This window comes from Aotus nancymaae, unplaced genomic scaffold (genome assembly GCF_030222135.1).
Source record: "Aotus nancymaae isolate 86718 unplaced genomic scaffold, 86718_ANA_hifiasm-v0.15.2.pri h1tg000032l_0, whole genome shotgun sequence".
In the NCBI taxonomy this organism is placed as follows: domain Eukaryota; kingdom Metazoa; phylum Chordata; class Mammalia; order Primates; family Aotidae; genus Aotus; species Aotus nancymaae.
The window spans coordinates 5,982,848-6,000,480 of NW_026988445.1; the positions used below are offsets into that span (position 1 = coordinate 5,982,848).

Consider the following 17,633-nt stretch of genomic DNA (forward strand, 5'->3'; position numbering starts at 1 on the left):
ACTACGCTTAGTTAATTTTTATATTTTTAGCAGAAATGGAGTTTCACCATGTTGGCCAGTCTAGTCTTAAATTCCTGACCTCAGATGATCCGCCCACCTTGTCCTCCAAAAGTGCTGGGATTACAGGCATGAGTCACAGCGCTGGGCCTTACTCAAACGTCTATCATTTGTTACATGCAGTACAAATATACAACAATAAGGAATCTTTCCTTCCTTCCACTCCTGTCTAGAGTGGTCTTCCACTCTTAATTATTTCCAGCAGACTTTATTGCATTGTATAGTAATCTTACCATAGTGCCTTCCATTCATTATCAGGTAATGCAACTATTTATATATTCTCTTGGGTGTATGTGTTTTTTTATTATACTTTAAGTTCTGAGGTACATGTGCAGAATGTGCAGGTTTATTACATAGGTATACAGGTGCCATGTTGTTTTGCTGCACCCATCAACCCATCATCTACATTAGGTATTTCTCCTAATGCTATCCCTCCCCTAACCCCCCCACCCCCTGATAGGCCTGGGTGTGTGATGTTCGCCTCCCTGTATCCATGTGTTCTCATTTTTCAGCTCCCACTCTAGAGTGAGAACATGCAGTGTTTGGTTTTCTGTTCTGTGTTGGTTTTTATAGTTTATCCTACATTTAATCTATACCTTATGTAATCTTACGGATTTGTGTGAATTCTCCCTATATTGTACATGTTTCACATCTGGATCACTGATTTGAATGTCTTATCTCTGTATAAGCCCTATGGCCCTCCCCCTGCCTCCTTTAACTTAAACAGACTTTCTGAGAATTCCAGCTATTAATGGAACAGGCATTCTGTGATGGATTCATTTTACTTAGAGGCAACTCATTTAACTGATAAATGAGTGAAATATGTGAGCATTTTAGTCTTGCATGATACACGTGTAGTAGCATTTAAACAGTAAATTGAAATGATTATGTTTTAAAAGCAATGTCAAAATAACACATTGCTTTCTTACTCCCTAATAAAAATTACCGGCAAATTGATTAATTGTAAAATTGGTAATTATCAAAATAAAAAAAATAAAGCTATTGAAAGCAATGGCTTCTCAGAGAAATGTTAATTTTCAAAACATAGCTCATGATTTTTGAAATGCCTTGTTTATTTATATTTTAATGTTACTTAAAATGACATTTGAATTTATAATGATCACTTTGGAAGAAATTAAAAATCAAGTTTAACAGGTTGACTTGCTTTAGAATTATATTAGTTACTAATGAAGTGCTTTTTAAACACTTTGTTTTAGTGTTGTAGATCCATTTAGAAATAAGGAGAATGACGCAGCAGTTAAAATCCAGAGCTGGTTTCGAGGATGTCGAGTTCGGGCATATATCAGGTATATTGGTTTTGTCATGGAAACCTCAGATATGTCATAAAAATATATCTCTTAGAAAATGTAATTTATTCATACAGCGCTCATTTCCAATAATTTTTTATTTTACTTATAATGTAGTTAATAAATTATATGGTGTTCTTTTAAAAGAAATACATAGTATTTCTGATCTTTTCTTACCAAAACTAAATTACATTGACTATATCTCTTTTTAAAATTCTCAATATTGGCTGGGCACGGTGGCTCACTCCTGTAATCCCAGCACTTTGGGAGGCTGAGGCAGGTGAATCACTTGAGGTCAGGAGTTTAGGACCAGCCTGGCCAGACAGGCAAAACCCTGTCTCTGGTAAAAATACAAAAATTAGCTGGACGTGGTGGTGCACATCCCAGGTACTTGGAAGGCTGAGGCAGGAGAATCCGTTGAACTTGGAGGGCAGAGGTTGCACTGAGCTGAGAAGGTGCCACTGTACTCCAGCCTGGTCAGCAGAGTGAGACTCTGTCTCAAAAAAATAAAACAAAATTCTCAATATTACAAACACACTTGCTCAGACTCCTTTTCCAATATTCCATAGGATCTACAAATGATTGGGTTTGTATTTATAGCAATAAATTCATTGACTGGTAAGAAAGGGGGAAAAGAGAAAACAGTTTCAATCTTTTCCACCATGTTGGTGATGCATGAATGATGTCATCTGACCATACAAAGAGACTGAAATTTGTACCTTTCTTAACTGTTTCTCCCTTCTTTTCGGTGCCCAAACTTGCCCTCCATGTCTTTCTTAAAATATATTTTCCCAAATTAGGTAGTGGAAAATATGCCTACTTCATAGTAACTCATCAGACTGGGAATTATCCTATATAAAACTTCCTTATACTGTCTAGTAAGAGCTAGACATGCAACTTTAAAGTGTGAAGACAGGGCTTCTTTGTCTTTTTTTTTTTTTTTTTTTTTTTTTTGAGACAGAGTTTTGCTCTTATTGCCCAGACTGGAGTGCAATGGCACAATCTTGGCTCACCGAAACCTCCACCTCCCGGGTTCAAGCGATTCTCCTGCCTCAGCCTCCCAAGCGGCTGGGATTGCAGGAGCATGCCACCATGCCCGATTAATTTTTGTATTTTTAGTAGAGAGGGGGTTTCTCCATGTTGGTCAGGCTGGTCTCAAACTCCTGAACTCAGATATCTGTCTGCCTCGTCCTCTGGAAGTGCTGGGATAACTGGTGTAAGCCATGGTGCCAAGAAGACAAGGCTTCTCTTTTAGCCACTATATAAACTAAGGAACATGGTGGCAAATAGAGTATTTTTTAATTCAGCAGACTAACATGATGTTGGCTTGGATAGACTGAGGATGACAGAAAAAGAATGAAGAGGAGAACTATTTCTTAACCCCATGAATCCTTCCTCCCTCCCCTCCCCACTTCCCTCCCCCCTCTCTTCCCCCGCCTTTTCTTCCCTTCCCCTTCCCCTCTCCCTTCCCTTCCTCTTCCTTTCCCTTCCCTTCCCCTCCTCTCTTTCTTCCCCCCTCCCTCTCTTTCTTTTCTTTCTTTCTACAGTCTTGAAAGAGTCTTGGTCTGTTGTCCAGGCTGGAGTGCAATGGCACGATCTCGGCCAACTGCAACTTCTGCCTCCCTGGTTCAAGCGATTCTCCTGCCACAGCCTCCAGAGTAGCTGGGACTACAAGCTCACCCTACCACACCTGGCTAATTTCTGTACTTTTAGTAGAGTGGGGAGGGCGGTGAAGGGGGATGGAGGTGTGGTTTCACCATGTTGGCCAGGCTGGTCTCAAACTCCTAAGCTCAGGTGATCTGCCTGCCTTGGCCTCCCAAAGTGGTGGGATTACAGGCATTGAGCCACTGCGCCTGGCCCTCAAGAATTATTTCTAAGTGTCAATAATGATTTACATAAATAGTGCCTGGCTTACTTCTCAACATGTCACTGTGACCTGTTTTATAGTCTTAACATTCAAAAATATTTTAAAGAGTAAGTATTGAAGAGGAATTGAAATTAAATATTGTGTAATCATAAGCCCAAAAGAAATACTGCATAGTTACCTATGCCATTTTTTCTACTTTTAGAAATGATTAATTCTATCCCAGAATAACTTTCTACTCTTTAAAGTACACATAAACTTGGCTTTGAATTTGAATTCTTGAATTGTAGTAGAGTATTCTAAGTGAAGATTTAACTGAGCCTCCTTGTTGCAATGAAAGGATACTAATAAACATACTTTTTATCCTAGGCATTTACACAGGATTGTAACAATTATTCAAAAATGGTGGAGAAGTTTCTTAGGCAGAAAGCAATATCGACTAACTGTGCAGGTAAACATAAAATGTATACATGTTAGCATCTGAATTATAAAATATGCTGTAACTTACTCACTTTAGTCGTATTTACATATAGTTTGGAAGTTACTGATGATAAGTATTTATATAAGGACAAAATTGGGCTTAATTTTCACTATGAGACCTCTTCTGAAAGGATTTTCTGATATTTTCATGGAGAATTGACTCATTTTTTTGGTACCCGAACTACACTGATATTATTTTTGCTTAAAGTAACTTTCACAGTATATGCATTTATACTCATTTACTGATGTTTATCTGTACTCTGTGGATGGTGAGCTTTTTGAGAGTGGGCGCTGCAGCCCACTTCCTTTTTGGATCGCCAACATTTTAGGCTAATACCTTGCCCAGAACACAGGCAATAAATGTCCTCATAATGATGCCAAATTGGTCAAAGCTAACAATAAGCTGCCTTCTGTCATTTCTTCAGGACTTTCTGATACATTTTGTTTTATGGGTGTAAATGAGATTTAAATAATTTAATAAATGATATATTGTTCCAGAGCAGATCTTTTATAGAAAGTTAAGCATATTTGTGGGTATATTGTAATGTATTTGCAAATAATTATTATTGGAAAGCAACAAAGATTACATGGTGCTTTTAGACTAACTATTGTTTATTAAACACCTGCTATATACCAGGCATTTTATGTAATTATTTAATTTGTCTATTATGATGCTTATTAAAAGTAACTATTGTACTCATTTGGCAGGTTAGGTAACTGAGTCTCATACACTTGCCCATGAGCAGATACTGGTATATTTAGTATACATAGCAACCTTCCAGATGTTACAGAATTTTTTACATTAGGCACAGTTGTCTGATAATTGGCAAGATGCTCTGCCTAATCTCTGTAAAGACAGAGACTATGTCTCATTAGCGTTGCACTCTCAGAGCCTGGTGCCTGGCATATACCAGATAATTAGCACTTACATAGATGAATAGAAGAATGATCACCAATTCTGTTTCTAATATGCTGTGCTCCCTTTACCAGGTAGAAGCCAAAAATTGATACCGATTGGTAATCAGTCTGATATAGTATGTCTAACTTTTTTTTTTTTTGAGAGATGGAGTCTCACTCTTTCCCCCAGGCTGGAGTGGTACAATGGCGCGATCTCAGCTCACTGCAACCTCCACCTCCCGGAATCAAGTGATTCTCTTGCATCAGCTTCCCGCGTAGCTAGGATAGGATTACAGTTTCCAGCCGCCATGCGCGGCTAATTTTTTTTGTATTTTTAGTAGAGACAGGGTTTTACCACATTGTCCAGGCTGGTCTCGAACTCCTGACCTAAGGTGATCTGCCTGCCTTGGCCTCCCAATGTACTGGGATTACAAGTGTTAGCCACCACGCCCATCCAGACTTTTTTTTTCCCCCTCTCCTGTCTTGATTTTGGTTAAAAGCATCATTTTAAAAAGTAGCTCTTTAAAGTACTCTAAAATCAAATGCCTCTATTTCTGTTTCTGCTTAACATTTTGAAAAGGAAAAATTGGGAAGAAAATGTACCTAATAGTTACAGAATATATGCTAGGTGCCAGACACTGTGGCAAGCATTTAACATGCAGTATCTCTGAGTCTTGTACCTACCTTTTGACTCTCACTGAACTGTAGAAAGAGAACAGGCTTTAGACCCGATGATGGAGGTTTGATGACTGTGAGCAAGTTATTTAACCTGTGTGGACCTTCCTTTGTCCCTTGTCTTTAAAATGAGGATAAGAATGTTTGGCAGATTTTTGTGAAAATTCAGTGAAACACTATATGTAAAATACCGGGAACTGTGATTGGCACATAGTTGGTGCTCAAAAATGGTAGTTTTTCTTTCTTTTTTCCGTGCTTTTTTCCTCCCTCCTCCCCTCCTCCCTTCCTCCCTTTCTGCCTTCTTTCTTTCCTTCCTCTCTCCCTCTCTCTCCTTCTCTCTCTCTCTTTCTCTCTCTCTCTCTTTCTTTCTTTCTCAGAGTCTGGCTGAAAAAGAGTCTTTCTTTCTTTTTCAGAGTCTGAGACGAGATCACACCAGGCTGGAGTACAGTGGTGTTATCTCGGCTCACTGCAACCTCCGACTTCCTGGGGTTCAAGCGATTCTCCTGCCTCAGCCTTCTGAGTAGCTGGGATTACAGGCACGTGCCACCACACTCAGCTAATTTTTGTATTTTTAGTAGATACGGCGTTTTTCCATGTTGGCCAGGATGGTCTCAATCTCCTGACCTCATGATCGGCCCACTTCGGACTCCCAAAGTGCTGGGATTATGGGCGTGAGCCATCATGCCCGACCAAAAATGGTAGTTTTTCATTTGTGATGCTGTTGTTAGTATTCAAAAACTATTGAGGCAGTTTGCTTGGAGTAATATAAGTGAGAGATTTTCAAATCAAATTAGCTCCACTTCATATTTCTCTCACTGGTGCATAATCACATGATGATTTCATTATATGTGAGTGAGCATGATGTATGTATGGATGGATATAGATAGACATATAATTTTTAAACAGTGACTCAGGAAACCTACGTTTTGAAGTTTGTCTTTCTTAGAATTAGTGACTGTAGAAATTCAGAGGAAAGCAAAGAAACACAAAGATAGATGTCTTTAGAGCTGTATTTATAATAAATAGGAAAGAAAACTGAAGAGGGAAAAGAGACTTTCAGCATTTAAGGGTAGATATTGGATTCACCATCAATCCATCTAAACTGCTATTTAATTCATAACCCTGGAATCTAGAACTCGATATTTTAGAATATTAAAGGTAATCAGGATAATTTGTATTTCTTTATTACTGTCTATGTCTCTGTGCATATATATTAAAATTAATATAATTAAATATATACTCACATATTGCTGAAGAGTTAAATCTGCATAATCTTCATAAGATGCTCTTCTGAAGAAAATGAGTGTGGTTGTGTAGAAACAAAAGTTTTAAGACTCTTTGACAATTGCTGACATTGGATAGAGAGCCAATGAAAGCAGATGAAGTCAGATAGAAGGAAGTGTTATAGATGTTTCCTGGACATAATGTCATATGCTTAAACAGTGAAGAAGAGATTTGATTTTCTTCTTTTATTTTTTCAATTTGAATGCCCAGCCATTTTAGTAATAACCTTTTATCTGGTATACATACAAACAACCCATATTTTTTAATTGAAAGACATATAAAACCAAATAATTCCATTGGCTACAATATATATTCCATTTGCTATCCAAACTTAATTTATAAGATTTAATGCAGAATCTTTTTAAAAAATTATTATTTTTATTTTTTTTGAGACAGAGTTGCTCTGTTGCCCAGGCTGGAGTACAATGGCATGCTCTCGGCTCACTGCAACCTCTGCCTCCAGGGTTCAAGCGATTCTCCTGCCTCAGCCTCCCAAGTAGCTGGGATTACAGGTGTGCACCACCACGCCTGGCTAATTTTTGTATTTTTAAGTAAAGGCGGAGTTTCACCATGTTGGTCAGGCTGGTCTCGAACCCCTGACCTCATGTTCCACCCACCTCAGCCTCCCAAAGTGCTGCGATTGCAGATGTCAGCCACCCCACCCAGCTTAATGCAGAATCTTTTTTTTTTTTTTTTTAAGATGGAGTTTCGCTGTTGTTACCCAGGCTGGAGTGCAATGGCGTGATCTCGGCTCACCACAACCTCCACCTCCTGGGTTCAGGCAATTCTCCTGCCTCAGCCTCCTGAGTAGCTGGGATTACAGGCACGTGCCACCATGCCCAGCTAATTTTTTGTATGTTTAGTATAGATGGGGTTTCACCATGTTGGCCAGGCTGGTCTCAAACCCCTGACCTTAGGTGATCTGCCTGGCTTGGCCTCCCAAAATGCTGGGATTACAGGCAGGAGCCACTGTGCCCAGATGGCATATGATTTTTAAAATTTATTGTATTACAATCGACATCAGGCCACTTTAAAAGAAATTTAAAATTTTGAAAAAAATTTAGATTTACAGAAAGGTTGCAAAAATAGTACAAAGAACTCCCGTGTATTCTCCACTTACATTTTTTTAATCAAGTGAAAAAATTATCGTTATTATTTCCTCTTCTCTATATACATTTTTTCTCTATATGCATTATTTTATTCATTTGACACAAAATTGCAGAAGTTACGCCCCCTTATCTCTAAATATATCCCATACATATTGTTTACATAATCGTATTACAATACTAAAATCAGGAAATTAACGTCTGTACAAAACTATTATCTAATCTATAGACTCTATTTATATTTTACTGATTGCACCAATAATGTCATTTTTAGCAAAAATCTTTTCCAGGGTACAAACTAGGATTTCACTTTGTAGTTCATATCTAGTAGTTGTATCTCTTTAGTCACCTTTAATTTAGAATAAATTTTTAGTCTATCTTCAACTTGTATAACCCTAATATTTTTTAAGACTACAGACTAGTTATTTTTCAGATTATTTCTCAATTTTTGTTTGCTATTGTTTCTTCAGTGTTAGATTCTGGTTATGTATTTTAGCAGAAATACATCTCAATACATCGTATTATGATGCATATGTCATCATTTTGTTCAGTAAATGTTGTTAACTTTGTTGAACGTCGTGTCTCTCAGGTTTCTACACTGTCAGTTTACTATTTGCCTCTTATGAGGGGATATTTAAAGAATATGTATACCTCTTCTTCCTCATTAAATTTTTGTGTGCTAGGTTTAGCATCCAATGATGATTCTTACCAGAATCAATTATTACTATATTTGTCCAACAGTGATTTTCTAATTCCATCACTTCTACATTTCCTTACCAGCATTCTGCTATAAGAGATTTCCCTTCTCTTCCATTTATTTATTTATTTGTGTATTTATATGAGTATGAAGTCATGGATTTCTATTTTATTCAATGGGTGAATTATAATCACCTACTATCACTAAATGGTTTGGTGTTCAAATAGTCCTAATTTTCTCACTAGGTGCTTCTTCAAACCAATTTTTGATAGCATCAGATTACTTAAACAGGATGACAAAGGAATTAAGGTCCCATTATTTATAAGTGATTGAGTTTGTATGTCAATGATATGGGCAAAGAAAGTAGAGTATACTTATGCATATAAGACATTCCTAGGTTCAAGTGATTCTGCTGCCTCAGCCTCCCAGTAGCTGGGATTACCACGCCTGGCTAGTTTTTGTATGTTTAGTAGAGATGGGGTTTCACCATGTTGGTCAGGCTGGTCTCAAACTCCTGACCTTAGGTGATCTGCCTGGCTTGGCCTCCCAAAACACTGAGATTACAGGTGTGAGTCACTGCGCCCAGCTGAGACCTCATTTTAATCACGCATGTAAGAGTTTATACATTTCAGTAACTGTTTTCAAAGTATTCACCTTGGGAATGTGTATTTATTTTAATGATGCTGGGGTTGTTGATAAAAAATACTTTTAAAACTTCAAGTTGTATGTTAATGGTATGGACAAAGACAGTTGACTATATTTATGCATATAAGACATTCCTGGGTTCAAATGATTCTCCTGTCTCAGCCTCCCAAGTAGCTGGGATTACAGGTGCCCACCACCACACCCAGCTTTTGTATAAGTATTTTTTTTAGCAACCCCAGCCTGATTAAAATAAATACACATTCCCAAGGTGAATATTTTGAAAACAGTTACCGAAATGTATAAACTCTTATATGTTGGATTAAAAAGAGGTCTCAACCAGGTGCAGTGACTCATACCTGTAATCCCAGCATTTTGGGAGGCCAAGCCAGGTAGATCACCTGAGGTCAGGAGTTTGAGACCAGCCTGGCCAACATGGTGAAACTATTTTGGAAGCTAGACAAATGCAACTGCTTCATTTCTTTCCCTGTGTTTTCTATTGTCACCTGAGCCACCAGGGCATGATTTGAAAGCCACTGATTTAGTTTGCTTGACTGTGGAAAGATCTCTGGAAAGATCTCTGGAAAGATTACACACAAAAAACCTGATGATATTAACTGCCTGAGGGGGAAGAGAACTGAGTAGTTGAGGGACAGGCATAGGAAAGAGACTTCAATGTCAACTCTTTTGTAGCATTTTATTTTAAACAATGTGAATGTGTTATCTATTAAATAAAACAATTTAAAAAGAAAGTCAATTTAAAGAGACTTTGCCCATCAACACACACACTCACACACGTAGAGATAATAAATATTCAGGTGGGAAGTTAATGTAGGCTCTGAAGGTCAAGGAAATGACACTTGAACTGACTCTTAATGAATGAAATTTTGAAATTAGGAATGAGCATAGCATAAACAGAAATAATTACATAGTTCTAAATTATACAGATAGTGGGAAATAACAGAAGGTTAATAAGGAGTTAAGTGTGACTTTTATAAAATAATTTTATATTAATATATTTTTGAAGGGATTTTTATTTTAGAATAGTTTTTACAATCATTGTCTCATTATGTCATGAGCAATGGTTCTGTTAAGAAGAATGTGCAGGTGGTACCTGTTTTACAGATGAAGAAATTGGTACTCGAGGAGACTAAATGGTGTGCCTAGGTTTCTCAACTCCTGATTATAGATGCACATACTAAATACTAAACATCTTCTCTGCATGTCCCTCAAGTGGCCCAAATTGGGTCCTCCTCTATTCCTTTTTTCAGGTAAATAGTACTGCCATTCAACCAGAAGTCCAACCCTGAGAAACAGTCACCCTAGACTCTTTATCACCTCTTGTTCCCTACCCGCCACCTTCTATTGCTCATAAAATCGTTTTTACTTTCCCTCTTAAAAGCCTCTTGATTCCAATCTAAACTGACTGCATCATTTTGCTGCCATGCCTGTAGTCCTCCTTCCCATAGCATACAAGGTAAAGTCCTTGTTTTTTAACGTTACATGTGAGGCCTTCTATGGTCTGACCATTGCTGCTTATCTAACATCACTTGCTATACCTATATAAATATGCCCTAGTCATATTCAACCGCTTGCCATTGCCCAAATATGCAGTGTCCTTATCACCTAAAGATTTTTGGCAAATGCTGTTCCCTCTGCCTGGAATGCTTTTCTTCACTTTTACATGCCTCTTATTGGTCTGAATTCCTATGTATCCCTCAAGACTTTACTTGAAAATCAACTTTTCCTGATCTTAGTAGAAAGTAAAATTCAGAAATACTGAAAATACTAGTTTTGTCTTCTTAAGAGCTTGTCACGTAGGCATTTGTCTCACTGATACGTTGGTTTATTTACATCTTCTCATTTCATTGGAGAGCTCCTGAGTAGCAGTGATGAGTCTATTTATTATATTGCAGTAACTGACACATAAAAGGCCGACTGAAATTTTTACCAACTGGATAAATAAATGATTCACAGGGATACAAGCTGGAAGATGTTTGCTATGGTCAATGTCGATGATGATTAATATCAATATGTGCCAGAGTGGATTGTATTTTTGTTTAAAATTAGTCATCCTATCTCCCCTTCTTCATAGAAAGGATGATTCATACCCATCCTACTGATGTGGGGCTTGGCTATGTGTTTTGAGCAGCTGGGATATATGCCACACCCAAACTGAAGCTTCAAAGCTGTGTTCTCAGTCTTCCCCTCTGGCAAAAGAACAGCATACCTGAGATCCAGGTTGCTCCTTCAACTTTAGGGCTGAAATGAAGAGATGTGTGGGACATAGTTTAGCTCACACGTAATGTGAGTAAGAAATCAACTTCTTTTGTTTTGCAACCTACTTCGATAGTTGTATTTTTATCTCAGCAAAGCTGATTGATAGTTATAAAGATAACAAAAGCAAGGATGTTTATAAGAAACATTCCGAATGGGTTACTCGGTGATGCTTACAAAAAGATGTTTGGAGCTTTTGGAGTTTGTGATGATGTTAGGACACCTCCATGTGGTGATATCTTGTAAGGCGATGGTGCAAACTCAGCAAAATCTCTGGCACATCAAAATGAGAACTCAACAAATACTTGTTAAACCACACTGTTGAATGGGAGCTTAGATTAAAGGTCAGCGCTGGACTTAAAAGTTCTAGATCCATAGTTATAAGATGATAGGGTTTTCTACCTAATGAAAAAAAGTATGTGAACAATACAGAGTAGTGTCTAAGAACTGAGCTTGTGGAATGCATTAGGTAGGATTTAGGAAGAGGAAAGGGAATTAAAAATCAGAAAATGAGTGACACAGTATCACAGGAATCGGAGGAGAAAACTTATAGGAAACTTGGAGTTGTCAAGAGTATCAAATGTGAAGAAGTTCAAGCAGAAAGAGGACTGTGAAAAGATAGAGGTTCTAGGATCTCTTTGGTAAGGAAAGACAACTTTCCTCAAAATTCTCCCGTACCAAAATATTTCTATCCAGCTTTTAAATAATTCTCATGGTGACATCAAATAGCTTATCAAGTCCTAAAGGGCCATGTGCTCTGCACTACAGTGACTTCATTAACCCACAAGAATAGAGCTATTCCAGTCTTGTTTTGTGGTTTCTTTGGCTCCTTTTTGCTTCCTGTATGACTGTTGTCTTTATTTTTCTTTTCAACTTCCATTTTAGGCCTTTTTGCTGACTTTCATGCTGCTATATTTAGCAACATAACCCAAATTTGCCTATCTTAGAGGTACAGAAATGTTGGGTCACAACTGTGAAAACCCTTTCCTATTATTGAGGATGTGCTCTGATTCTTCTTTTTATTAATAAGAAGCTTATTGTCAACTGGTGCATTTGCTCAGTACACATGAATTTTACGCATGCTGAACTCCTGGTATAATTTTACCGTGGCCTGTCCATTTTATTGTACACTCAAATGGTCCTACTGTTTGGGGACCCATCTTGTTTTAGCTGTGTAGTGTTCTAGTTAGCTTTTCCTTACCCCTTACTGCTTCATTTCATAAATGGGAAAATAAAAATAAGTCATTCTTTTAAGCAATAGTACTAGAAAAATGAAGAAATATCCTTTCATTTGCCTCTTTTAGAGCACTAACAATTTGTGCATTCTTTGAGTGAATTTATCTGTAAAAACTACATACGATGGCTTGTATGCATTTTATTATACTTTTAAATTTGCTTTCCTTTTTAGTATTTTATTATTACCTAATTTACATTATGTTTAATATCAAATGTGCTATTTTTGAATCACCATAGTCTGACAGCAGAGAAGTATAAAGGCTATTGTAGTACATAATTAGTTTGATATGATGTGTTATAAAATAATTATATATAACTGTAGTCCTAGACAGGTCAATGTTATGTTTTTAAATTGAGATCATCTAGTGAATAACATATGTATGACAACCCCATTAAAATTCAATTTAATTAAAATTTTTGTTGAAATGTATTAATAGCCTATGGTAGAACTATTTAATTTACGAAGATTGATTATGATTAAAAAGAGAAATTATGGCTGGGCGCGGTGGCTCATGTCTGTAATCCCAGCACTTTGGGAGGCCAAGGCAGGCAGATCATCTGAGGTTAGGAGTTCGAGATTAGCCTGACCAACATGGTGAAACCGTGTCTCTACTAAAAATACAAAAAAATTAGCCGGGTGTGGTGGCACATGCCAGATGCTCGGGAGGCTGAGGTAGGAGAAGTGCTTGAACCTGGGAGGCAGAGGTTGCAGTAAGCCAAGACTGTGCCATTGCTCTCCAGCCTGGGAGACAGACTGAGATTCCATCTCAGAAAAAAAAAAAAAGAGAGAGAAATTATTTGAATTATAAAAATAACGTTATATATTGATGAAATCAAGTATTCCCAGTATTCATATATGGCTTACCTTATAATACTTTTTTCAACAGTTTCATATTTGATTATTTAAAAGAAGAACAATGAAAGTTTTATTAACTTTAAATGGGACAAAAGATGACATGTACCATCAAATTCCATTGTATGTTGTTATGATAAATGCCAACAATTTGCTCTTTTCATGGATGGCTAAAATGTATAAAATACCAGACACTAGTTTTAAAATTGGTAAGAGATTGACATAGTTGCTTCCATAGACGTTTTTATTTCTCTTCATTAGATGAACACATGTTTATTTTTAGATGAGAAAATGCCCAATGTTTTTGATATTTTTCTTTATAGGAATTCCAAATCAGTTATACGATAATAAGGCATCCTTCACATGTCATACCAGAAAACTGAAACATATATATATATATATATTTTTTTTCCCTTAGAGTCTAACTAACTCCAAATACAGAACAACTTAGGACTCTTGAGTTACTAATATTAATTTAAAACTTTAACAACACATTTTCATCATAATTATAAGTTTAGATTTGGTTCACCTAATCTTAAATATAATATTACTAGTAACTGGGAGAAAGAATATAATTGGCTTTTAATTTTTTTTAAGGAAATAATAGTATTTTAAAAATGAACTGTTGAGGCTGGGTGTGGTGGCTTACACCTGTAATCCCACCCAGCACTTTGGGATGCCGAGGTGGGCAAATCACCTGAGGTTAGGAGTTCAAGACCACAGTCTGGCCAACATGATGAAACCCCGTCTCTACTAAAAATAAAAAGTTAGCCAGGCATGATGGTGGGTGCCTGTAATCCCAGCTACTCAGGAGTCCAAGACAGGAGAATCACTTGAACCCGGAAGGCGGAGGTTCCAGTGAGTTGAGATTGCGCCATTGCACTCCAGCCTGGGTAACAAGAGGGAAATTTTGTCTCAAAAAAAAAGAAAAAAGAATTGTTAATAATGACCAAATTGTTATCAATTGCCAGCAAACAAGACAAAGCATATGCACAAAATACTTATAATTACTTGATTGGAAATTAATTTAAAAATTATACTCAAAATTATGAAATGTGGATGGCCCTAATATGGAAAATAACAAAAACTCAGGCTCATTAGACGTGTTGTCCATTGTGCATGGCTTCTAAAGGTTTCATTCTCATCACTTTAATGCATATATTTCTTTTATATTGTTCAATCTAGCAAATGATGCCAGCCGATCTTGTCAAGTTGTTTAGATACGTTACTCAAAATTATTATATATTACTTTAAATGTTTTGCTCTTGAAATGGTCGATCATTTCATCCTTGAAGCTCATATCTTGGTTTTCAACCAAAATGCTCAACAATAAAGGAAAGATTAAATAACTTATGGTATGTTCATATAACAAAAATAATGCCATTATTATATATTGTATATGAAAATATATATATGAAGGATTTTTAAACTGAGGAAAAGAAGAGATTTGTACTAGATCTGTTTAGATTAGGTGAAACAGTCTTTTAATAGAAATTAAGCCTCCTGGGCTTGATGGAGAAGAATTGGCAGTCTGGGTTTAAAACAAGTAACAGTCATAGTTGACAAAGTCAGTAGCATTCTTTGGGAATATAAGGCTAAACTGAAGCGGGGAGTCATTGGGACTGGAAAAGGTAGCTGACTGTGAGATTAGGTAATTGACTGTGTTGTTGATATGAATATGAAAAGTCTTGGGATAGTGGCAGAAGTTCCGATGAACAGTAAGACTTTCATCTAGGTGTCAAAATCTTTTTTTTTTGAGATGGAGTCTCACTCTGTCACCCAGTCTGGAGTGCGGTGGCATGATAGCTCACTGCAACCACCGCCTTCTGAGTTCAAGTGATTCTCCTGTCTCTGCCTCCCAAGTAGGTGGGATCACAGGTACCCACCACCATGCTCAGCTGATTTTTTTTGTGTGTGTGTGGTTTTAGTAAAGACGGGGTTTCACCATGTTGGCCAAGCTGGTCTCGAACTTCTGACCTCAAGTGATCTGCCTGCCTCGGCCTCCCAAAGTGCTGGGATTACAGGTGTGAGCAACTGTGGCCACCTGAAATCTTTATAACCTGTATCAGGAGCAAGTTGGGAGGGCAAGAAGCAGAGATAGAGGATAGTATGATCCAGAAGCTTAAGGAAGGTTAACAACACCAAAAAGGAATAGAGACTAATAAAGTTGAAAAGCCTCAGATTAAAAGTGGGTTCTGTTACTTACTTCTTTATTTAAAGAAGTTCATCCTACTGGTTTGAAATGGTTTGAAAGTACCCTTGGAGTTAGGAGAATGTTAGCGTCTTATTCCACTTGGTAGTACTCGTAGTAGGGGGGATAAGGTAGTTTCTTCTATAAACAAATGCTTGTAAGGAAAACACGGGAGATGGGATTTGGACAGCTAAAAAGAAATGGTAAGACATTTCAGGCAAGCAAAGTCATATAAATATGAAAATAGAGAAGAAAAATACATCTAGTAATTTGATCAGATTGAGGTTTAAGGGAAAGGAATAGGGAGAGATAATTGGAATAAAAATGATCGGCACCTGATTTTGGTGAATTTTGGTTATCACTTTGACCTGTAAGAGAGCAATTGTCTTTTATCCCTTGCCCCACTGTAATTCTCTTGATAGCAAAAAACAAAACTTAAATATGGGATATACTCTCATCAGTAATCATTACCCTACTAGAGAAATTAAAAAAGTGAAATGTCATGTGCCTTAGCTTGTAAGTTTATCTCTCTCTCTCTCTCCTAGTGATCTGAAATACTCAAGTGCGTTAGTTATATCAATCAGCCCAATTAGGATGCCTTGCTTTAAGCAATTGGAAACTATTGAAAGTCTATGATTTTAAAAATTCAAAAGACTTGATAAAAGCAATACTTTACAAAATTAATCTAGAAGAGCTGTTCCAAATGGATTAAACATAAGAATAAGCAGGTATGAAGATTGTAAGTTGTTCAGTCAGGGGAAAAGAAGACTTGACAAAGCCCAGGGAATAATTGGAAATGATAGGTAAAAATGAAAGCATCAAATCCTCAACATAAAATAGAAAACCAACATAGCCGTTGGTGAAACTGAGTTCTCAGAAGTTTGTCTTACAAGCAGGATAACATTAAATATACTTAGCCATGTATACAGTAGGGTCACCCATCACAGTTGGTGGACAACAAATCAGAAAGGACACCAGTTATAAATAATAAGCGTGACCTCTCTGGTCTAATTCTATTGAATAGCAGCCCTATCTAAAAGATCCATGTGAATATCAACTAGTCAGAAAATTAATTATGTTTTCAAAAGGAATATATTCCTTCTAAAAAATTTCATAAGCTTTCTAAAAATTGAGCTAGGTAATATGACAAAGGCTGCATACAGCTAACAAATGGTTGACAATGTTCAAATGCTATTTTTTAATCCCAGAAATTCTTCCTATCTAATGTAAATGTAAGACATCAATTCTCCCTATCTTTCTCTCCTGTTCTTTTCCCTCACTCTTTTTCTTCATTTATTCAACAAACATTTGGTGAACATCTATAATTGAGCACCGTGTTTCCACTACAATAAAACAATCTAATTCTGTTATACTTAATTTTCACCCCAGATCTTTAATCTTCCCCTTCAAAGTAGACTTGATATTTTGATGATTAAAAATAGGTAATTAAAGAAAAAGAATTTTGTTTGCTGAGACATGAAAATGGCTTGTCATTCTTGGATAGGTTATTAACATTTGGTAGGTATAATATGCTTTGCTCACCCAATTTCATGGAACGAAAAAAAGTCTTTTAAGACAGAATTCTAGAAAATAAATTTTTAAGAACAAGAGCTTTTCTATGAGTTTTATTTTAACTGGTCAGGTAACCCAAAGGGTTAATGTTAATATAACAAATAATAATCATTTTCAGAATGGAAAAACAAAGACAGGTAAAATTTTACGTAAGTTTAAAGTGTTTATATTTATCTCCTAGATAGCTTATGTTAATGCAGTTCATTCACATGTAATGTTTTTAGTTTTTTAAAAACTTGTGGTAAAATATGTGTAGCATAAAATTTACCACTTCCATCATTTTTACTTGTATTATTCAGTGGCATTAAGTATATTCACATTGTTATGTAACCATCACCACTGTTAATCTCCAGAACTTTTTCATCTTCCCAAATTGAAACTGTGTACACCTTAAACGATAACTCTCCCGTCCCTCCAGTCCCTGGTAACCACTTTCTAATTTCTGTCTCTATGAATGTGACTATTTTAGTACCTCATGTAAGTGAAATAGTAAAA

At 36.6% G+C, this 17,633-nt stretch overlaps 1 protein-coding gene across 2 annotated transcripts in view; it reads left to right on the forward strand.

Annotated features, from left to right (window-relative positions):
- SPATA17 (spermatogenesis associated 17) overlaps window positions 1-17,633 on the forward strand; it is a 212,468-nt gene that overhangs the window by 11,750 nt on the left and 183,085 nt on the right. For both annotated transcript variants that reach the window (XM_064383459.1, XM_021677167.2), the window contains exons 2-3: window positions 1,275-1,364; window positions 3,598-3,679. In XM_064383459.1, the coding sequence (XP_064239529.1) occupies window positions 1,275-1,364; window positions 3,598-3,679 (172 nt within the window). The remainder of the gene's footprint in view (window positions 1-1,274; window positions 1,365-3,597; window positions 3,680-17,633) is intronic.